General features: G+C 38.7%; 1 protein-coding gene across 3 annotated transcripts; it reads left to right on the top strand.

Moving 5' to 3' along the window:
- Nucleotides 1-14,614: 14,614 nt before the first annotated feature.
- LOC129768360 (zinc finger protein OZF-like) lies at nucleotides 14,615-16,417 on the top strand. Of its 3 annotated transcripts, XM_055769960.1 has the most exons (5): nucleotides 14,615-14,933; nucleotides 15,005-15,758; nucleotides 15,825-15,895; nucleotides 15,946-16,091; nucleotides 16,159-16,417. In XM_055769960.1, exons 1-5 carry the CDS (start codon nucleotides 14,799-14,801, stop codon nucleotides 16,406-16,408), a joined length of 1,356 nt encoding a protein of 451 aa, XP_055625935.1. In that variant the 5' UTR covers nucleotides 14,615-14,798; the 3' UTR covers nucleotides 16,409-16,417. The 3 variants fall into 3 exon arrangements, with proteins under 3 accessions (XP_055625935.1, XP_055625934.1, XP_055625936.1); XM_055769959.1 differs by having other exon boundaries at nucleotides 14,617-14,933; nucleotides 15,005-15,895; XM_055769961.1 differs by having other exon boundaries at nucleotides 14,617-14,933; nucleotides 15,005-15,895; nucleotides 16,145-16,301.
- The last annotated feature ends 7,238 nt before the right edge of the window (nucleotides 16,418-23,655 follow it).

The following is a 23,655-nucleotide window of genomic DNA, read 5'->3' as shown; positions in this document are numbered from 1 at the left end:
AAAGTTAAATCAATTTTATTGGTAATTTTCTCAAAAGCTAGAAATATGAAAACAGATCGGCAATGTAAAAAAAAAAATCAAAACAATGTATGAAATAAAAACAAAGAACGAAACAATGTAAAAAAAAAAAAGTTGTAAATACGTACACTGTAAAATGGTCAAACTGGTACGACGAAAATTAATTTTCAACGAGGAGCGAGACGTGGTCAGGCAGGCAAAGACAGATCTCAGCATACCGCTGATGGGAAGAGGAACGATTCGGCATCCCAGCCGGATGCTCGCAAGAAGAGGACGACGAGTCATGCGGAAGGTCGATGGTCAATGGTGTTGGGTGCTGTGGGACGACGGAGCGAAAACAGGAAGCAATTCGAGAGTCGATGAAACTGGATTCCATAATTGGAGTAATGACTTTGTACACTTTACGTTGAAGTAAAAGATTACAACAGTCTCAAAAATGATTATTTTTCGCCGGAAACTGATAATACTGTTAAAGATGAACAGGATCTAAAATAAGGATCAAAGATGAACTGAAGGAGATGACATTTAATGATTGGAGAGCCTAAACTGCTATAATTGCAAACACTACAACCGGAGCAGCAAATGAAGCTCTAAAACTAGCAAACAAAACAAGTTGAATTTCATTCCAACGATGACGTGGTGGAATTATGGACCGTTCTAAAAGGTTGTTCAGGAATGGAACCCAGAAACACGCAACAGTGGATCAAGACGGAAGAGACGGCGCAACGCGGAAGGAGGCAAGCGGCAACTCACACCTGGTATCAGAGACCAACCAATTGACGAGTCACAGCGGAAGAAGATGAGCAGCCGGTGAACAGTTAGACAGTGTAATTTAAAAAAAAAAATTGTTGGTCTGGACAGAATTATACACATTTATATAATATTGAAAAAAAAAACATATTAAAACATTGAGCTATTTATGTAGAAAAGTTGATAACAAAATATTAGCACAGGAACAGGAAAAACAGCTTTACGAACCAATTTTAGGGAAAACTCTTCTAGTTTCCCCTAAAACTCATTGAGTAGGGGGAGATGCAGCGCCCCATTACAAATAGATTTCAATAAGATTATCCAACCAGATTGTAGCAAAAGACCCCAATAGGAATAGAAGTAGGGATGTAGGAATTTTCCATACGAATGGAAAATTCTATGAGTCATTACAGGAATCATAGGTAGAAATAGAGAGATAGTAGGTAACAGATTAGACAAACTCTACCTGGAGTTTGTCGGTAGGATTTAGGATAGTGTAGGTTTCGTTAAGATGAATGGGAAAAATAAAAAGGAGTGAGTTTTTAGACACGAAAGAGGACGGTCGTTGTCTCTCTTGTTAGAACGGAAAAGAAATCCAGTTGCCTAGACCGCTAGGCAACGCCTCTCACAAGAATCAACTATAAGATAGTAAGAAAAAATTGAGAAAGTTTGTAAAAAAAAATGCAAAAACACAGCACCAAAGGTTCTTTTCAGTACCCCCAACATGTTCATAGAGAGTAAACAGTAAACCAATTCATTTAGATAGGTAGGTATTTGTGGGAGATAAGAGTTAATGATAATAACAAATCATGGTGTTTTACAACATTGCTCGAAACGTCTTACTCAGCCAATATATTTATTATGAGTAGTTCATCTGCCTTGATCTTTGACCATGACGGAATTGAATAAGTTGAGAAGAATCTCGAACTTTGTGTTTATATTACAATGTTTGAGAGAGACCATGCCAATGACTAGAGAAGAGTAAGTTAGGGGCTGTCCACATACCACGTGGACAGAAAAAGCACGATTTTAGACTCCCCCCTCCCCCTCCGTGGACAAGCGTGGACATTTTCATACCCCTACCCCCCTTTGTCCACGTGGACATTTTTCTCTTTTTAATTAAAATAACTAAGGAAATGTCTGAATCGCGCTTAAATTCCATTTAAGTTTATTTTATTTCTGGTTTTACTAGCTGTACCCTGCTGTACCAGCTTTGCTGTGGCTCATTGTTGTTTTACGGTAGAGAAATGGGTAGCATAACAAAGCACATGTTCCATTTAATTTTAAAATACTTGTGAGTAAACTTTTCTTTTTGTTTTTCCATTATCAGCGAAGATGTGCAGGCTATTTAGTTTCCCAACACGGAAACTAGTAATGTACAGTTGACCAGGTGAGGAACAATCCGCATCTGAATATAAACTACACAACTTCGAAGATTGATCTGGAGCTTTACTAATTGTGATTTCAAACGCCAATCGAATAAAATAAAATGGATTTAAAATTATTTTCAAATACAATTTTAGTTCAGGTTTTTTCTAAAAAATGTGTTGATATCACATAGAATACATAGATACAATAATGTTAATTTAAGTTCACAGCTTTATTTCAGAAGTGTACTTATTCCATCTGAAAATCCAGTAATAATCCAATTAACCTGGTTAACCTTTCATTCGATTCAAATGGAATTCCAGTAGAATTTTTTTCACAGAGATATTCTCGATCTAACGAAAAATTATTTTTTCATTTTGGATTATAAACATTTAATGACATAACGATCGCACAGCAAATCGATGGACAGTTTTGAAATGTTCTATACAAGACCCAGTTATTGCTTTGACAAAAGCATCGTTTTATGACAGTTACAGCGTTCCAAAACCCACTCAACATTTTCGATGTTGCATTCTGGTCCTTTATTTTTTTTTATTGAGTGCAGATCTTTGCCCTCTCCGGAATATGATCGATCACAGCAAATGCCGATTCATCATCAATTTCCGATTCACCTTTAGTCTGTAGCGCAATACGAAACCTTTTCCGCCATAGTTCGGAAAATTAGGGTATTGAAAGCGTATCAAAATATTTTATTATTTTTCAAATCCTTATCGACCATTCTGCAATTTATTAACCTTTTGCGGTCGTATGTCTGTTTTCAGCAACCATAGCGAGGAATCATACTAAATACTTTATCCAACCGCATGCAATACTTTACACTACTTTTGTACGAATATGTCTAGTGAATTTGATCATGCAATAAAACGCAGTTTTCTATGGATAATAGATAACGGTACTCGGTGTAAACAAAAGATCATTAGCGTGGAGAGATAAGAGGATCATAGGAAATTATGTCAACTAGTGGTGCATAAATCATCTTTCGTAAATGTAAATATATCCTAGAAATTGAAAAATTCCAATACTTTGAAAAATTGTTACTTTTCAAGAAAAGTAAGGTTATGAACGTCTAAAGGGTGTGTCACATCAAATTGCATCACGGAAAAAACGCTGTAGAAATTCGCCCAGTAGACCGATCCTTTTGAAAATTTTAGACAGTAAAATAAAAACTATTAAACAACTTTTGGCATTTTCTTTTTATTCATACTTCGAGCCCAAGCCCGTATGCTAGCACCTTCCTCTTTACCCCGTCCATAAGGTTCTGTACAACGTCAGGTTGTAGTTTTTGACGTAGGACTACGTCTAACCGGAAGATATAGGGGGTGAAATGGAAATCTAGGCACTGAACAAGTAGGAAAAAATGCAAGATTTGGAACGCTTATAACTCGAGCATTTCTCAATAGATCGCAAAGGTTTTTGCATCAATTGATAGGAAATATATCTACGCATCTATCATAACGAATAACATTTCATTTTTCTTGAGATAAATAATTGAATAATTGTGAAATATCAAGCATTGTCAAAATGCACTATGTGCCCATTTTTGATTGGTCCATTTTGTGCTCCTCAAATCGTACCGACCAAAACGGGAAACCAGAGCAGCAGCGAAATAGAATGAAGCACGATTGGAAAGGAAAAAGAAAACAATGAACGAAACATTGGTCGCAGTCTCACACATGCGTAATTCTCGAGCCAGCCAGTCAGCTTAAAAATCCCCGCTCCGCTGCCGTAACGATCATTCTCATCCAAACCGTACACCACATCGGTTCGCATCACAACACATCAACAAACCAACCCAAGCAGCCATGTCTGGACATGGTAAAGGACGAAAAGTGAAGGAAAAGGCAAAATCCCGCTCGAACCGTGTTGATCTGGAGTTCCCCGCAAGGGTAGCTAGGCCGAGCGCGTTAGTACCAGTACACCAGTCCACCTAGCCGGCGCTATATAGTTTCGGCCGCCGAAGTGATCGAGTAAGCTGGCAAAGCTGCTCGCGGCGATAAGAAAACCCGCATTCGGAACAGAACACATTCGGTTCGGTGGACATCAAGCAAACAGGCAGTTGCAGTGAGTGGCGAGAAGAAAAAAGTTTGTTCTTTATACAAATTGCTTTGGTGGCAAATCCAGAACAAGGCGGCATCGAGGGCGTTCGAAATGGTTTTTTTCAAAACCACGAGTACAAAGTTTTCGAAATTGGAACCATTCCATAAAACAAGGCGCTTTTCAGGGCCATTAAACCTTCCAAAAAAGAGTTTAGGAAATACAGTTCAATGCTTTCTAAAACATTATCCAAAATAATAATAAAACACAAATTGATTTTTTCATAATTTGTTTGCCAGGATCTGATGAGTATGTGAATTTGGCAGTTGTTCTGAGTTTATTGATAGTTGGGGACTTTCCTGATTATTCAATTTTCACCAATTCTTAAATTGTTTCCAGATTGAAAGTACAGTAATATACAATTAGTTCGACAATTAGTAGCTAATTGGACGGACATGTAATGCGATTTATTTATTTGGACATTTTTGTAAACATAGAGATCCAAATTATGACCCCACATTGAAAGTCGACACTGTACCACTGTCATCGCAAATGTTCAATCGCCTCCAATGCGACACTGAGTGGCACTTCGGCACGTCGCATTGAATGTAATTTACTGTACAACATGTCACAAAGCTGGATGGGAAGAAATTTTCCAACTTTGAAAGCTGTGGCGAGTGGCAACAAATCGCTAAACAGGAAGGTTTAGCCGAACAAGATGGGGATATCGAGTGATAACAAAATAATAAACTCTTTAGATTGAAGATAATTTTGTGATCCTGAAAAGGACCCTTTTTAGCCTGCATGTGAATCCAACGAGCGAACAAATCGTAATGAATGTATTTTTTTGCCATCGCTCCCTTTTAACGCTCATTCGTTCGTCTCGTTGGACTCGCCCCTCTGGCTGAGTCCGCCGATTTGTCTCTATCCTGTGAGTGTGTACCGCTAGAGTATAAAATACTCGGACCCCAAAAAAATTTCTTATTTTCTTTCAAACCGTAAACCCGTGTGGTTGTACGGCATCGGCATCGTGGACGTAACAAAGGAGGACAAGTTAAGGGAGAGGCAAAGTCCCACTCGAACCGTGCAAGTGTGCAGTTCCCCGTAGGTGTATCCGCCAATTGCTCAGCAAGGGTAGCTAGGCTGAGCGCGTTAGTACCAGTGCACCAGTCCACCTAGCCGGCGTTATATAGTTTCGGCCGCCGAAGTGATCGAGTTGGCTGGTAAAGCTGCTCGCGACGATAAAAAAAACCGCATTCAGAACAGAACACATCAAGACAACAACAGGCAGTTGCAGCGAGTGGCAAACGCAATCGCAAAACGGCATCAGGTAGCAGAAGAAAAAAGTTTGTTCTTTATACAAACTGCTTTGGTGGCAAATCCAGAACAAGGCGGAATCGAGGGCGTTCGAAATATTTTTTTTAAAAACCGCGAGTACTAAGTTTTCTAAATTGGATACATTCCATAAAACACGGCGCTTATCAGGGCCATTAAACCTTCCAAAAAAGAGTTTAGGAAATACAGTTCAATGCTTTCTAAAACAATATCCAAAATAATAATAAAACACAAATTGATTTTTTCATAATTTGTTTGACAGGATATGATGCGTATGTGAATTTGGCAGTTGTTCTGAGCTTATTGATTTTCATCAATTCTTAAATTGCTTCTAGATTGAAAGTACAGTAATTTACACTTATCTCGACATTTAGCTAATTGGACGGACCTGTAATGCGACATATTTATTTGGACATTTTTGTAAACATAGAGTTCGGGGTCCAAATTATGACCCCACATTGAAAGTCGACACTGTACCACTGTCATCTCAAATGTTCAATTACAGGTTAAAATTACCTCCAATCCGATACTGAGTGGTGGTAATGCGACGTGCCATTGAATGTTATTTACTGTAAAATATGTCACAAGCTGGATGGGAAGAAATTTTCCAACTGTGAAAGCTGTGGCGAGTGGCAAATGCAATCGCTAAACAGAAAGGTTTAGCCGAACAAGATGGGGATATCGAGTGATAACAAAACAATAAACTCTTTAGATTGAAGGTAATTTAGTGATCCTGAAAAGGACCCTTTTTAGCCCGCATGTGAATCCAACAAGCGAACAAATCGTAATGAATGTATTTTTTTTGCCATCGCTCCCTTTTAACGCTCATTCGTTCGTCTCGTTGGACTCGCCCCTCTGGGTGAGTCCGCCGATTTGTCTCTATCCTGTGAGTGTGTACCGCTAGAGTATAAAATACTCGGACCCCAAAAAAATATCTTATTTTCTTTCAAACCGTAAACCCGTGTGGTTGTACGGCATCGGCATCGTGGACGTAACAAAGGAGGACAAGTTAAGGGAAAGGCAAAGTCTCACTCGAACCGTGCAGGTCCCCAGTTCCCTGTTGGTCGCATTCACTGATTGCTCCGCAAGGGTAACTAGGCCGAACGGATTGGTGCCGAAGCACCAGTATACCTAACAGCGATTATAGAGTTTCAGCCGTCGGAGTGCTCGAGTTGGCTTGCAAAGCTGCTCACGACAATCAGAAAACTCGCATCAAGAACAGAGCAGCTTCGGTTCGGCGCTCATCAAGGCAACAATTAGTTTCAGTGAGTGGCAAAGTGTTTCTCCGGCACGTCGCATTAAATGTAATTTACTGAACAATATGTCACAAGTCGGATGGGAAGAAATTTTCCAACTGTGAAAGCTGTGGCGAGTGGCCAACGCAATAGCTAAACAGGAAGGTTTAACCGAACAAGATGGGAATATCGAGTGATAACAAAAACACAACACCAAAGGTTCTTTTCAGAACCATTAACATATTCATAAAGAGTAAACAGTAAACTAATCCATTTTTCAGGTAGATAGGTAGGTATTCACGTAGGAGAAGAAAATAAAACAATATATTTAAAATATATATTTAACAAAAGCTGTCCCCTTTGTATAGTCCTACGTCACTACGGTTATGTCCCCGACATTACCCACCCGTCTTTTTTTTGAACAGAAATCCATTTTCTCTTGAAGTCCGCCTCCGATTTGACAACTTTTGGGTTCTTCCGGAGGGCCTGCTTCATAATCGCCCAATATTTCTCTATTGGGCGAAGCTCCGGCGCGTTGGGCGGGTTCATTTCCTTTGGCACGAAGGTGACCCCGTTGGCTTCGTACCACTCCAACACGTCCTTTGAATAGTGGCACGAAGCGAGATCCGGCCAGAAGATGGTCGGGCCCTCGTGCTGCTTCAATAGTGGTAGTAAGCGCTTCTGTAGGCACTCCTTAAGGTAAACCTGCCCGTTTACCGTGCCGGTCATCACGAAGGGAGCGCTCCGCTCTCCGCAAGAGCAGATCGCTTGCCACACCATGTACTTTTTGGCAAACTTGGATAGTTTCTGCTTGCGAATCTCCTCCGGAACGCTGAATTTGTCCTCTGCGGAGAAGAACAATAGGCCCGGCAGCTGACGAAAGTCCGCTTTGACGTAGGTTTCGTCGTCCATTACCAGGCAATGCGGCTTCGTCAGCATTTCGGTGTACAGCTTCCGGGCTCGCGTCTTCCCCACCATGTTTTGCCTTTCGTCGCGGTTAGGAGCCTTCTGAACCTTGTATGTACGCAGGCCCTCCCGCTGCTTGGTCCGCTGGACGAATGAACTTGACAAATTCAGCTTATTGGCGACATCCCGGACTGAACTTCTCGGATCACGTCTAAACTGCTTAACTACGCGCTTGTGATCTTTTTCACTGACGGAGCACCCATTTTTGCCGTTCTTCACCTTCCGGTCGATGGTTAGGTTCTCGAAGTATCGTTTTAGTACTCTGCTGACCGTGGATTGGACGATTCCCAGCATCTTACCGATGTCCCGATGTGACAACTCCGGATTCTCGAAATGAGTGCGCAGGATTAATTCACGACGTTCTTTTTCGTTCGACGACATTTTTCCAAATTTACGAAAAATTGACAGTGAAGCATGGCCAACGTGATCTATACACTCTTATCTGAATATAAGCGAAAGTTGAAGATATTATTCCTAAAAATTAAATTTCTACAGCGTTTTTTCCGTGATGCAATTTGATGTGACACACCCTTTATGTATAGCCCGTAACTATAAAAGTCATAGGATCATAGGAAATAGCCCGGTTGTTCACAGTTTACGTGAGTTATTTTCAGAATATGGATTTTAGTGAAGAAGTCCAATGATTTAGTAAATATATATGGAGCACTCAGTAAATATCTGACTCTCATCTCAATCAGTTTATTGATAATTATGGAATACTCAGGTTGGGCGGAGTTTTGAAATTCTTGAATACGGAACGATTTTTATTTAATTTCGAGTGTATCGGTGATTATATTTGAAAAAATATTTATTCTTCGTGTCCACCTGGACATAGTCTATACCCCCTCCCCCCTCTCCGTGGACAAGCGTGGACATTCTGATACCCCCTACCCCCCCTAAAGTTGTCCACGTGGTATGTGGACAGCCCCTTAGGAACGCACACTGAGAGATTTATTCGCACATTCCTTGTGTTGAATATAAGGAAAGAGTAGGGAAGGGAGATTGTCAACAAGGAGAAAAGAGAGTCGATGTCCATCGAATAATTGTGGCTATGAGATTGAAATTCAGTCTCTGGATTGGAGTTGTTACGAGCAGTTGGTTTTGGACGAGCCGGAGGAACCTGGCTACGACAGTATTCACGTAGGAGAAGAAAATAAAACAATATATTTAGAATATATATTTAGCAAAACCTGTCCCCTTTGTATAGTCCAACGTCACTCCGGTTATGTCCCCGACATTACCCACCCGTCTTTTTTTCGTCAGTGAAGATAGCCTATACATTGAAGAACTTTTCGTTATGGTATATAGCAAAATGTATTATTTTGGGAACATTGTTTGTCACAACATACCATGTCCCACTGTCGGTTCATGTGATCTTTGGCAAACTCAGACGTCTTCCGATGTGAGATGGTGTAAGATGAGGAGCTTCAACCTTTTAAACTCTCTTTATGTGAGGATTTATTACCAAAACTTTACGAATTGTCACCCGAGTAACATTTAAATTGAAATATTGCTTTATCTGCATAAGTGATTTTGAGGTATTTGGATGCTGTTCTAGCTATTTCCCGCTTATTCCGGTCAGAGAGCTTCGATTTACGTGGAGCTCTCACCTTCTTACCGTATCCTTGAGGATTCGCCAAATAATTGAGCACTACTGGATGGGATCGCCCAATTCGACGAGCAATTTCTCTGATAACAACATTTTCTTGGTGAAATGCATCGATTTGCCTTTCTTCTCTCTCCGTGAGCACTTTTTCCTTCGGCATTTTCCAGATTTATTGATCGAAACAACTAAAACAACGGAAAATGTAACCGGTCTTATAGAAACTTGACACTTGAAAAATACGAAAACATTCGTTTACGCTCAGCGCTTGCACACACACACATATGAAAATCATGTAATGTATGGTAGTCACCAATACCTACACACTAGAATACAAATTGAATCATTGTTTACAATGGCACAAAACAGTAAGATAATCACCCGGTCTTATAGAAGTTGGACAGAGTGTACAAGAAATTGCGCGTTAAACGTTTGGTCCAATACATTCGAGAGATTACCAGAAGGTCAATCTAATTGGGGTTTTTCAAGCTATCTACACGGTTGATATTGTGCTGCCAAAACCAGTCGCTTCTTGACGCTACTTGTATCGGTCCAATTTACCTCAACCACCTTCTTCGGGTTGAGGTAAATTCGGTTTTGCTTGAGACATTTTTAGCAGATTAGCTTATTTCTTTAACGTAGGACTACTTCCTTCATTTCTATACTGGGGTGTAAGTTCAAAGTTTTGAAAACGAGAGCGTTACGCCGGACCAACAAGATTTTGAACGAAATGGTATGATAACCACTTAATTCGATAGATAAAATGTCTACGCGTTATATGATTGTTTCTTTATGATCCAAAAATTTGTTTCAACATCTCAAAAATTGAAATTTATTGAAACCATAATAAGCTAACTCATTGATGATGATTGCTTTTCAGGAGATCGGAATATCCGGAACACGAACACGTAATATAACACAACGTGTCGAAACTATTGTTGCAGAGTTTTTCTCATAGAAATCTCTCGTATTTATCATAAACAGCATTATATGGACTAAAAAATGTTTTGTTCTGTTGTTCTGTGTTAATTTCCTTCCTCTGATCTTAATAGCTCACATATTTCAGAGTGGCTATTTCAGATTGACACCTTCATTCATTAATGATATTCTTCAACTTTATTTTTTCTTTAAATCAGTTTTCAGGCCGTCGTACCAGATACATGCAAGCTGTTCCTTCTTTTGGTCATTTACATTTGTACTGAAAAGGATGTGTTCCCCATCACGGACGCAAAATCAAGTCACATGTAGTGATCGGAGTAAGACAGTATACAAGAAGCTAAAAAAACTTAAAAAGCAGTGAAGTACAATTTTGATCTCTAGACGAAGCAGAGAGTGACACGGAGTTTAAATTATGTCTTGAAAATGTGCTTAAATTTGTGCCATTTGAAATCCAATTTCAATGTAACTATGTCGCCAGATGCTGCACTACAACATTTTGCTGAAGTGAACAAAATGGGATCACGATAATATTGAGGAAAGGTCACATAAAACCTTACCTGCAATAAAAATTCAATACACTAACGTACCTGTCGTCGGATCAGTCAATTGTAGTCACTATTCCTTAGGCCGAGGACATAGTAAACGCGGTGCGATGCGATGCGTTGTAATTAATTAGAGCTCATCGTGTGCTATGACCTATTGATTGCTTTTGATCGTGCGTTTTTTGATGTTTCTTTCCACTCCATTCCACATGTAAACAACCCAGCACACGGATGCCAGATATGATAACACATCTTCATTCTGTAAACAGTCAAATTGTGAGATATTTAATTTGATAATAAATTGTATTTAAAAAAAAAAGCTTCAACCGAAAAAAAAAGCAATCAACCGAATTGAAAGTACAGCAAATGAAACATTTATCTCAGTAACATATGGTTACGTTTTCTCTCAACTAAGGTAAATGATTTTGGTTTGTCCAGTCGAAAATGTGATCATGGTTTGTCCATTGTTTTGAATGCTCTAGTCCAACGCACCTGTGTCAAATTAGGTATTCGAATATTTCAAAACATATAAATAATATTGTCTTCTTAATTATTTACAGCAGTTATATGGTATATTTTTACAGATTCACATGTTTCAGAGGATTATAAGATCCTCATTCTATTGGTGTCAATGCGCCCCTCACTTGAGCTAACTTTTAATCAACCAACAGATGATTATTTGGCACATATTCAGACCAATTCTGGATTATAACACTTACAAATATTGTAAACATCATTCTTGCACACCATTTGTATCAGATTTACATAGCTGAACCATTAAATTAACGCATTTTAATGTACTCAATTCTGATCATGAGTTGTCCAATTCAATAATATTGTTTTATCTACATGATTTCTATGGCAACTGCTTGGAGCGCTGCAGTTTGTTTATTGTGTCCTTTGCGTATAGCAGAAATAAAGTTTCTCTATTTTTTTTTATCCCAACACAATTTTATTATATTAGGCTCATTTAGCAATTCAGCTGTAACAGAGCCGAATTCATTCGTGTACTTTTTTTATCTTAAGATAACTTTTGTCGTATACTTATACGTATTACCTTTCTATGGCGTAAGAGTATCGCGCTATCTATCGATAAACATTTGTGTTTATCTATAAAACAGTAGTCGTTTAGACGTAAGAGAATTCCTATTCTATCGATGCACAACACATGTCGCCTTTTCCGGCGTAAGAATATTGCTATTGTTCGAATGTTCACAGTTGGGCTGTTCACAGCGGGACTGTTGATATGAGGCTTCCTTTGTTGAGTTATTAATAGTTCCAATAACCGATACAGCAGACCGAAAATGTGAGCGGTAAGGGACTGGGATTACCTTCACATGATGATTGTTGCGTGGATATAGTAGCTAGAATAACACACAAAGATGGTCAGTAGAGGGGCCCTGAGTTATGAGCTCATGATCGTTCGCTTAGTAGCGGACACGCAACCAATTAGGCTACGAAGACCCCTTGTGTTTCTCTATGTTGAGTGTCTTGAGGTTAACACTTTTAAAATGTCCAAGAAAATTGAAATTGAATTTGAAAAGTGATTTTCTGAAGAAAGTCTAAATTATGAATGGATCAATATGATGACAGTAAACTCAAGCAATGATAAATGCAACATCTACTTGAGAATTCGAATGTTTTCATTCAAAAATGGTGATTTCTAAAACCGGACAAACTGTGATCATTTTTTGGACAAACCATGATCGGAGGTGGTCAAACCATGATCATAATTCCTCTTTGAGGAAAATCGTTAAAAAACATAAAATTTTTAAAGTTTCAACGCCTTATGGTAGTATTAGCAACTAGAGACTTGGGGTTTTTCGACAAACCCAAACTCGTATCGATTATATGTGATTTTAATGAAGAAAAATCGATTTGCATTTACTAGTTGCGTAAAACACCCCAAATTGGACAAACCAAGATCATTTACCCTACTCAATTTTCATTTTCGTTCGATGAGTTTGGTTGTGAAGATATTTATAAATAAATCGTCTGGCAACCATCATTTGCGTTCACTCCCATAGCGAATTCGTTTTTGTTCAGTTTCAACTTCGGTGCCGCACTAATTGCTGTCAAAACGTTTTTTTTATTCACTCAATTTCGCACTCAGTGTCGCACTGGTTCGCCCCGAAAGCTGTTAGTTTCGCACTGAGATGTTTCACGGGTTGGCACTCGAGTTCACCAATACAACTATACTGAACTGTCAAGTTCCGAGTATTGTTTTGGAAAATCTAAAAATAAAAACTATGAAGATGGAAAACCTGCTGCTTTTGCTTTTGTATTATTGGAATCGTATCCAATTCGGATTCTGATTTTGAAGAGTATATTCGAGTAGACGGCATTAAGCTACGTGTGCTTTCATTGGGAGGCGAAAATAATGATAGATATTCAGGTGGAATAAACATGCTTTCAAAATCAAAATTATGAATGAAAATTTACTTTAACGTATCGAATATTTATTTCATGTGATGAAATAAGAGGTTTTTTTTCGATATCGCAGAAACATTAAACGAAAACTGTGTCTAACGATGATTTTATATTATAATAGTAATTATTTGTGGAACAAACAGGAAATGCATCGACAAATGGTTAAGTGAGTGTCAAGACTACATGTGTTAGGTAATCAAACAATATGAAGTAAAAATTTTCATTCAAACTTTTATATTTTTACACTGCATTTGGCCCTTTTGATCTGATAGAGAATAATTTACCTCCCAAGCACTAATATCGCCACCAGACGTCGACACTGTACATTTGTCGTCGCAAATATAAACACAAATCTGACTATATAACGCACACCAACAAACCACCGCATTCGTGAAACTGAAAACGTTTTTTTATTACAGAGTCAGTTTGGCACTGACTTAGTTTTAAAAACGAATTCGCTATCAGTAAAACACTCCACAAACAGTTTCGCCGCTTTGAAATCCACATTGCATCGCGTTTACTATGTCAGGTCCGGACGGATGGCATTTGATTTCTGCTTTCACGAACAAAAGAGCTTTCCGGTAAACGAGCCCGGGCCCGCATTGCATCGCATTTATTATGTCCTCGGCCTTAGGTTTTAAGCAAGTCTAAGGTATGTATAATGATTTATCTTTAACGAAACTTTGCAACAATTTTTGTGTTACAATGTTAAAAAAGGAAAACATGGTCTCGACCTTATTTTTTGCTTATTTTGCCTACACAAGCAAAGTGGTGATTAATATACCTGTTATTTTATTCACATTGATGCTGGTCTAAAATATGAGCATCGTCGAATCCAAGACGGATCTATGGTACTAGGTGAGGCCGTTTCGTCACTAAGTTGGTTAGGGGAGCGGTATATGAAAACAGTACGGAAGAAAGTAAAAGGGGAATTATTTCCTTGAAGCGTGAAAGAGACAGACTGATCAGGAGCGAGCTTCGGCACTAGCGTATTGTGCTTTGTTTACAAACAAAACACAGTATATTTCCAAGATGACTGAAGAGTGGTTTTAGCAAGTTGGCCCACCTTAGGATATACTTCTACGCGCCTTGGTCGAATCAAGGCGCCTAGAAGTATATCCTATGGTGGGCCAACTTGCTAAAACCACTTTTCAGCCATCTTGGAAGTCTACTGTGTTTTGTTTGTAAACAAAACACAATACGCTAGTGCCGAAGCTCGCTCGTGATCAGTCTGTCTCTTTCACGCTACAAGCAAATAATTCCCCTTCTGCTTTCTTCCGTACTGTTTTCATATACCGCTCCCCTAACCAACTTAGTGACGAAACGGCCTCACCTAGTACCATAGGCCCGTCTTGCGTCGAATAATCACATTTAATCCAGTCAATTTTTATGAGCGGTCGACCCCTCGTCAGTTTAAACATCGAAAATATTCGATGCATTTGCGGATGTAAATAAAATGCAGTCGATGAAACGTCAGATGTTGTTTACAATTCATAACAGATGTTCGAAATATTAAAAATTTGAATTACATCTAGCAGAAGCAGCAGAAGCAAACAAATGACCTATACCATAATAACCTCCGATACAGTCCTCTGTCGATTGTGTTTGGCCGACGATGGTGTAATGTGTCCACTTTTCGGATCGCAGCCGTATAATTTGGTGGAAAAAATCTACGAATGCACTTCATTAAAGGTGAACATTATTTCGATTTATTCAAATTCAGCTCCATTTATACTGAATTCTACGGTGTCGACCTATTTCAGATTGAACAGATCAAAGGGGTTCCTTTTTCAATATGCGAGGTTTGCAAATCCAAGTTGATAATTTGTTCGCAATTCATCAAGCAATGTTTGAAAACGGATAGAGAAGTGCGGAAGCTATTCGCTCAGTGCTTCGAACGGCATGAATCAAGCCAGCAAAAACCTGACCAATCTGAACGAAAAAACGAAGAAATCGATTGTGTTCTAAGCAGGGATGAATCGCCAAGTGAGCTGGCGAAGCCAATAGATGATCCCGATAGTGAAGAAGTATTCTTAATTGAAATTGTGGAACAATCGCAATCAGATGAGGAACAAGAGAAGCAGATCTGTAACTATGAACTAGACTCACCCATTGTAGAAGAACATCTCGTTGAAAATGGGGAAAATGGGGACACATTGGAAGAAAATCAAGCCGAACGAAGTGAACAGTTGTCAGAGAAAGATGAAAAATCACGGAAGTCGCAAATCGTTGATATAAATACAAAATCATGCAATGAAAATGAGAAGCCCTCTGTAACGAGCGTAAAGCGAGAGCGAAAAAGCAAAAGGAATACCCGCAAATCCAAAGTTATTTGTGAAACTGCCACCACAGCTTTGGAAAATGAAACACAACCAAAAGAATCCAGCAAAGGGAAGCTTACAGAAAATGCCAGGAATGGTGCAAAAAAATATACTAAGGAGTGTCCAATATGCGGGGTTCCGCAACAGAATCTGAATCAACACATGACTGTCCATTTGGGGACAAAAAAGTATGTTTGTCAGTATTGCAACAAGGCATTCGCTCAGAGAGGCAATTTAACTTGTCATCTTAACATCCACACAGGGAACAAACCTTACAAGTGTGACCAATGTGATAAATGCTTTGGAGATCCAACGGCGCTTAAGTCGCATAAAGTAAGATAGCCAAATTTATTGAAGTTCAAAAATTAAACATTTTCCTTTAGATAATTCACTCCAATGAAGCAAACTTTCGATGTGACATCTGCCAGAATACCTTCAAGTACAGGCACTCCTTGAAAAGCCATATAAGAAGCCACAACGATGATCGGCGGCATTCCTGCACTTACTGTGAGATGGCTTTCGTTACCAGGTAAGTCTTGGGTTGATCTGATCTGGTATTTGACATTTGCAAAAACGGTTAAGGTGGTACATTTCAGTTCGGGCTTGAAAAAGCACATCCGCAGGCATACCGGGGAGCGTCCTTACAAATGTAAGCATTGTTCTAAAGCGTTCACCGCTGCGGGTAACTTGCAGATACACCAAAAGACTCACACCAGGGAGCGTCCATTCCAGTGCGCGATCTGTGAATCCAGGTTTGGATACAAAGCAGTACTGAAGCAACACATGAAGATTCACATGAGTAAGCAAGACGGAAAGCGATGTGATAAAAACAATACAAATGTTTAATGTAGCTAATATTGGCTAAACATGTGATTCATTTGAGCTGCACGTGATGACAATCTGTCCCTCACAGATTTCAAAATTTGTAATCAATAAGTAAACTATGTCAAGGCATGGTTTACCGTCTTCACAAAAAACAAGTTCATCTGTTTAATCTTTATTGCTATCAAAATGTTTGCACTGTTCAAGTTTCACTAACTTTGTCACACTCACTATGCTTGGATAGCGTTCAAAGGCGCACCATAAAATATCGTACATGAGCGCTAAACATATCAACTGTTTGTTCTATAAACATGAACCGGGAATGCACAATGGCACTCATTGCGCAAAGTAATATCCCGCATTTAGTCTTTATTATTGCAACAGTTGTGCATTTCATTGCCAAGGTTCAGAGGGTACGCGACGAGTGTGCTCTTTCGATGATTGCTTCTACTTTGACGAGTTCAGGGTCAACAGAAGCTACACGAGCTACCCGCTGCGAAAGATGTTCATACGTGTGAATGGCACTTATCTTGTTTGTGACAGTGTCAAAAACAAGAAGTACCGGTCAAGATAGGTGTGATCGATGTTCTGCAAATCTTAGATCTTTCGATTCGGTCATGAGTGGAAGTTGAAGAACAACAATATTATGAAACATCTGTACCATGGGAATTACGTGCAGTGAATCATGCGCTCATGCAATGGTTAACCCTCCTATACTCGCGTGCAAAATCATAACACGTATACTCGCGCACGGTGTCACAGACCGAAAATTAAACTTCTGTTGCCATTGTGTAATTAATGTTGCCATTGTGTATTTTTCATGCTTTAGTGGCATTTATTTGAATAAGAGGGTAGGATTGAAAAACTCCTAAAAATATATTTTCTTCGTCTTTATCATTGTTCAGTCCGTCAAACGCACTGAAGAGAGAGAGAGAGAGAGAGGGGAAAAACTTAAATCGAAAGTCTACAGTAGTGCGATTAATTTCACCAGCAGGAGAATAATAGCGCATTCGCATGTGCATTAATCGCATAAGTGTAAATAGTGTGTATATATTAACATTCAGTGATTATTAACAAAATGAATAAAGTGTAAATAAGGGGGTCTTCGTAGCCACTTGGTTACGCGTTCGCTTATTAAGCGATCGATCGTGAGTTCAAACTCAGGGCCCTCAATTGACCATCTTTGTGTTGTTATAGAATAACTACGTCCACGCAACCATCATCAGCTATGGAGATCGATCCACGGTGGAACAAAGATCGATTCATCCATACAACTGCTCTGCTCTGCAAGGAACATCGGGCTGCTGTTCTATAAATAACCCAACAATGATCAATATCAACTGTCTCCGCTGTCCGGTTTGCTGAACAATGGAAGAGCAGATAGAATACCCTTACGCCTAAATGGCTACTACTGTGTAATTTACCATAATGTAATGGAACAGAAAACCTATCGCCTAAATGGCTACTACTACTACTGTGTAATTTACAATTTATAGAAACATAAACATATGTACATGTACACGATAAAAACCCTGTTCTGTTACAGATAAAATGCTAATGAGCCTGATAAATAAATGAATGGGATAAAAAAAAAAAAAAAGTGTAAATAGTACTCAAACACCATGTGTGCATTCTGCACTGCCCAAACCCTTTCCGAAGCACATCCCAAAAGGTTAGGCCTTTCACAGCACGGAGCGGAGCCACAAGGGATCCCACCCGTCGAAAAAAGCGTGAGAAACACGAGAGTTTCTTCCACGCACCCGTTGTCTCCATGAGTGGAACAACATAACAAAAATACAGTCCACCCCACAGTTCCAAGCAGACGGAACATTTGGTCCTTCGAGCCGGATAGAATCGGTGACCGGAGAAAAACCGTCCACGAGCGGACCGGTTTTGCATTCACGTACGGGCAAACAGGGTGCAGAGTGGTGCAAGTGAAACATGGTGTAAGCAATCGAAATCAAGCAAATTGATCAAACGAACATTCGGACAACTAAGTGCCAAACAAGTGCAATCAAGTGAAATGTCTACTAAGAGGACAACGTCGAAGATTTTTAAAATGGAGGAGACTGACTCGTTGTTCTTCAATCGCGACATGGCTTTGCGCGTAATCACGAGAGTCAAAGACAAGATCGCAGGAATGGGGAAAACCCAGCTCACATCAGCACATATCAAGGTATATCGGAACAACGTGGAAAGTGCCCACAACCCTTTCATGAAGTGGCACCAAGAGATGGTTGCTAAAATCTCAAAAGCCGAACATGGAGCTCAGGATGAGCAGTTAATATCATTCCGAAATTTATACGAGGAAGTAGTTTTCCATCTTCATACGTGCATGGAGAATTTAAGCGCATCCATCGTACCACAGTCTCACAGTACCCAACAGCCGATTGTGTTACACCAACCACTTCCAGGTGTCATAGCTAATATCGATGGGAGACAAGATATTTGCGAGAAGAGGAAGGCAAAATTAAACTATCCACGAGAGCATCACACGACTACGCATAAAGAAGAACGCACCACGACAACGGAAGCAAATCAGAATAACGATGCAGCCAACACATCATACATAACAGCGTTTGTGCAATCCCATACACTTCTCGACGCACACCAAAAAGATGATGTTGTCGAGAATGATCAGAAAGCAGCAGCAATCAATACAAAGGAGAAGCATGATAAAGAAATACAAACCTCACCCACACGAATACAGGTAAAGAAAAAACCAGATATTCTCATAGAGCAGGATGTACCAACAGATTCCGAACAAATCATAAGCAACATTGTTCAACCAAAAAAGTCATTCCATGAGAAACAGAAATTTTGTAACCAGCAAAAAGATCCTCGATCCAGCGAGGTTAATGTTGAAGGAAACTTCGAGAAATCAGTGAGACCGACGAATAATATTAGCCTCAAAACTTCAATGCAAATGAGAGGTGGCTCCAACCTACGAAAGCGTCAACGGCTCACGACTAACGCAGCAGTTAAACAGCAAACGGCAGACTTCATGGCAACCACGAGAGTGAAGCAACGCGAGCGAGGACAGGTCTGCACACGTTGCGAATCCAAATCCCTGCATACAAGTTTGCGCCCCAACGACACCACTTCTTTCGGCGGCGGAGTATGTTCAGTCCGTCAAACGTACTGAAGAGAGAAAGAGAGAGGGGAAAAACTTAAATCGTAAGTCCCCACTCCTTTTCCTGTTCGGGTGCAGCACTACACACAAATATAGCTTCCCGACCGAGGACTAGTCGTTATTCATCCGTCGAGCAAGCAGCAAGTGCAAAAGTGCAAAATCCATAGTAGCAACCTAGCACAAGAGTAACAGCAACATCAGCAGCAGATTTTCTACAGTAGTGCGATTAATTTCACCAGCAGGAGAATAATAGCGCATTCGCATGTGCATTAATCGCATAAGTGTAAATAGTGTGTATATATTAACATTCAGTGATTATTAACAAAATGAATAAAGTGTAAATAGTACTCAAACACCATGTGTTCATTCTGCACTGCCCAAACCCTTTCCGAAGCACATCCCAAAAGGTTAGGCCTTTCACAGCACGGAGCGGAGCCACAAGGGATCCCACCCGTCGAATAAAGCGTGAGAAACACGAGGGTTTCTTCCACGCACCCGTTGTCTCCATGAGTGGAACAACATAACAAAAATACAGTCCACCCCACAGTTCCAAGCAGACGGAACAATTATGTTTTAATAGTCATCTAATTCAGCCTCATCAAAACAGAGTAATTTTTGATACTCCAACACAAATAACGAAATTCGAATTTTTTACTGTTATTAATTAAAAGTAAGCAACTGAATATAATTCATGGAAGTATAAAGAGCTTTAAAATAACATAAAAATGTATTAATCGATTGTGGTTTCACTGGAGTAAGAATTGGAACATAGCATAACTGCATGCTCGAAGTAAACATATTTTTTACATTTCATGCAGTTGTCGCGTGTTTTTTTTTTATCAAAGAGAAGAATGTATAACGTATTCTAGAAAATTACCAGATGATAAAGGTTCTAGGTTCTAGAATATAAAGTTTGCATATTTCTAATATTCTTTGTCTCTTAATTCTTGGTAAACTAAGAATTAATGCCTTTTTTTAGATGGGGCATAAAAAGATTATATAAAAGGATTTCTAGGAACTTCCTTTTCTTTTTCTTGTAGGTATTGTCCATTATAAAAAAAATATCCCCGAAACTGTTACTGTTAAAAATTACCATAAGCCACCGATTAGTTTATAGTTTACTGTTTACAATTCATCCACAAGTGAAATTCTTTCACAAGTGTGTATATAATTTTGATGATTTGTATACCAAATTAATTGGAAGTTTGGTTAGATTTGTTTAGTATGTAATATCTTACGACTCCTTAGCCATTCCATGCAAAACCGATATAGTGGTACAGGCCGAACTCGATTATATGTGATTCGATTATATACAATCTTGGACTTGAGTATATACAGTTTGTAAAAAAAAACCTTTCAAATATGACTTATTTCAAGAAAAAATGTAACATTTATACGTTAAGGCGAAATTTAAGGGGGTATTATATGTACAGCGGGACAAGAATCGTGTTTTCTGAAGGTTTTGCTTGAATTTTCACCAGGAATTGTTTATATCGATATTGCAGCGAAATTAATAGCGAACTCGTTTTTAAAACTGAATCAGTGCCAAACTGACTCTGTAATAAAAAAAAAGTTTTCAGTTTCACGAATGCGGTGGTTTGTTGGTGTGCGTTATGGCGGGTTTACATTAGGGAGATATATAGCTAAAGGTGGATTTATTCATGTGAAAATAGGTGTAAACGGGTGAGAATAAATATGATACACTTATTCGAGGTATATATAACTTGAATAAATTCAGCATAGTAAACGCTTGTGAATTTCTCACTGGTGAGAAATCACTAAAGTTGAATGCAGTTCTACTTCAGGTGAATAAATGCACCGAAAATATGAATATATTCATTATGGAAGTTCACGCTAGTGTAAACGGTTGATGCGATTTCTATGAATCTCATCATATTTCTTCACATGAATATATCACTAGTCTAAACCCACCCTTATATAGGGCCCTATTCCAGAAAATTCCAGAAGCCGAGCTCGACTAAAAACAGACGAGTAGCTCATCTGGCTCGATGACCATTTGGCCGCAATCCCCGATGAATCAGTCGAATCGTCTAGTTTGTTTGATGTGTTAGTTCACCTTGTTGATTGAAATCATCGGTATTCTTCTGCTCCGCATTTATCAAAAATTGTTTCACGGCTAAACTAGTATTGCATAAGCAATGTATGTTTTCAACTGCAACCATCAAATTCAATTCAGTAATTGCAAGATTTTACAGATTTTCAACAACAAACAACACAACCAAATGTAAACATTGAACTCATATCCTGGGATGCCAGATTACTGTTTTGAATATATTAACACGGCACGAAAAGGGTCTTGACATATTGGACGAAAATGAGTAATTCAAAACAACTACTTTTTTGGATATATATATATATATATATATATATATATATATATATATATATATATATATATATATATATATATATATATATAACTTTTCTTGATAAATCGTTGATTAGGTGAACAAACACTGCCCCCATTAAAGATATATGAAACATATTCCTTTTTGTTATGTTTTTATTTAATATTTTGGCACTGAGAAAAGAGTATCGATTGATCAATTTTAAAATTGTTTGTGGTTTTTCTCAAAACATAAGCATGTCTTCTCATCTGACATCACTGATCATACCGAGAAAAACTGACTGTCTCTCGGTAGACTCTCCAGTCTACCGAATAAAACATTTCAATGAAACTCGTGTACTGGAATAGGATATTTTGCTCGTCTCGACAATGACTGAAACCGAGACGAGACGAGACGAATTCATCATCATAAAATCATCATCAGACACAGTTTTCGTTCAATATGTTATTGCAATTTCGGAAAAAAACTCTTATTTCATCACATAAAGTAAAAAAACGACACGTTAAAATAAATTTTCATTCATAACTTTGATTTTGAAAGCATGTTTATTCCACCTGAATATCCATCATTATTTTCGCCTCCCAATGAAACCACACGAAGCTTAACGGCAGTGTGCCCCGCCGAAGTGCTACCCCTGTACGGAGCACTGCGCCGAAAAGTATGCACATCGCGCTGGTGTGATCGAAGAGCAGTATGAATTTCATGTCATCTATAGACGACACTCGTAACGAAAGGGTTAATGCCCTCTATACTCTTCAAAATCAGAATCCGAATGGGATTACGATTCCAATAGTACAAAAGCAAAAGCTGCAGGTTTTCCATTTTCATAGTTTTTATTTTTAGATTTTCCAAAACAATACTCGGAACTTGACAGTTCAGTATAGTTGTATTGGTGAACCCGAGTGCGAACCCGTGAAACATCTCAGTGCGAAACTAACAGCTTTCGGTGTGAACCTAGTGCGAAACTAGGTTGAAACTGAGTGAATAAGAAAACGTTTTGACAGCAGTTAGTTTGGCACTGGGGTTGAAACTGAACAAAAACGAATTCGCTATAAGAAAGATAAAAGTTAGGTGTCAAAGAACAAATGGTAGACTGGGTTGAGAGCTTTAATTTGATTGATAGAAACAATCAAGTTTAATATGAACTTTTAGGATAAAATTAATAAAAACACATTAAAAATTACTAACTTTTATGTTTACTTTTCCAAAATGTAATTTAAATCCACTAATTTAGATGTTCTACTACTATATCCTGTACTAAATTTTCCCATATTTCAAATGGAAGCAACATAATCGTCTTCCGTAGCGTACTTTTTAATGTAGAGCCAGGTCAAGGCAACAGAGTATGAAACAAAAAAAACCGGAAGTGGGTTATTTCTGTGGTATAACCGCATTGGTGACGTAGGACTATCGTTGATTTAGTGATCATTTGTTTTTAGTAGCATCTGAATGAATGAGTAAATGAATATTTGGGGGACTTTGGAGGAAAACGAGAGCGTTGGAGGCACAATGTTTTATGCATATAATATTGGATACGAAAATATTCTACTGATGGAGAAGAATAATCTTCAGAAACTTTCCTGTTAATTGCACTTCATTGAAAAATCACAAAACGAAATGCAATTGATCGCAGTATTTTATGAATAAAAAACAGGAAGTGGGTTATATCTATGGTATAACCGCAAGGGTGACGTAGGACTATCGTTGATTTAGAGATCATTTGTTTGAAGTTGAATCTAAATCCATCCTGAATGAATGAATAAATAAAT

The sequence above is a fragment of the Toxorhynchites rutilus genome, chromosome 2 (genome assembly GCF_029784135.1).
Source record: "Toxorhynchites rutilus septentrionalis strain SRP chromosome 2, ASM2978413v1, whole genome shotgun sequence".
In the NCBI taxonomy this organism is placed as follows: domain Eukaryota; kingdom Metazoa; phylum Arthropoda; class Insecta; order Diptera; family Culicidae; genus Toxorhynchites; species Toxorhynchites rutilus.
This window is presented reverse-complemented; position numbering and strand designations above follow the sequence as displayed.

Bases quoted from the DNA above. Each gene is read 5' to 3' on its own strand.
- LOC129768360 (XM_055769959.1), top strand. From the start codon at position 14,799: ATGACCTATACCATAATAACCTCCGATACAGTCCTCTGTCGATTGTGT. The intron at 14,934-15,004 runs GTGAACATTATT...GACCTATTTCAG, and splicing joins ACGAATGCACTTCATTAAAG to ATTGAACAGATCAAAGGGGT. The intron at 15,896-15,945 runs GTAAGATAGCCA...ATTTTCCTTTAG, and splicing joins CGGCGCTTAAGTCGCATAAA to ATAATTCACTCCAATGAAGC.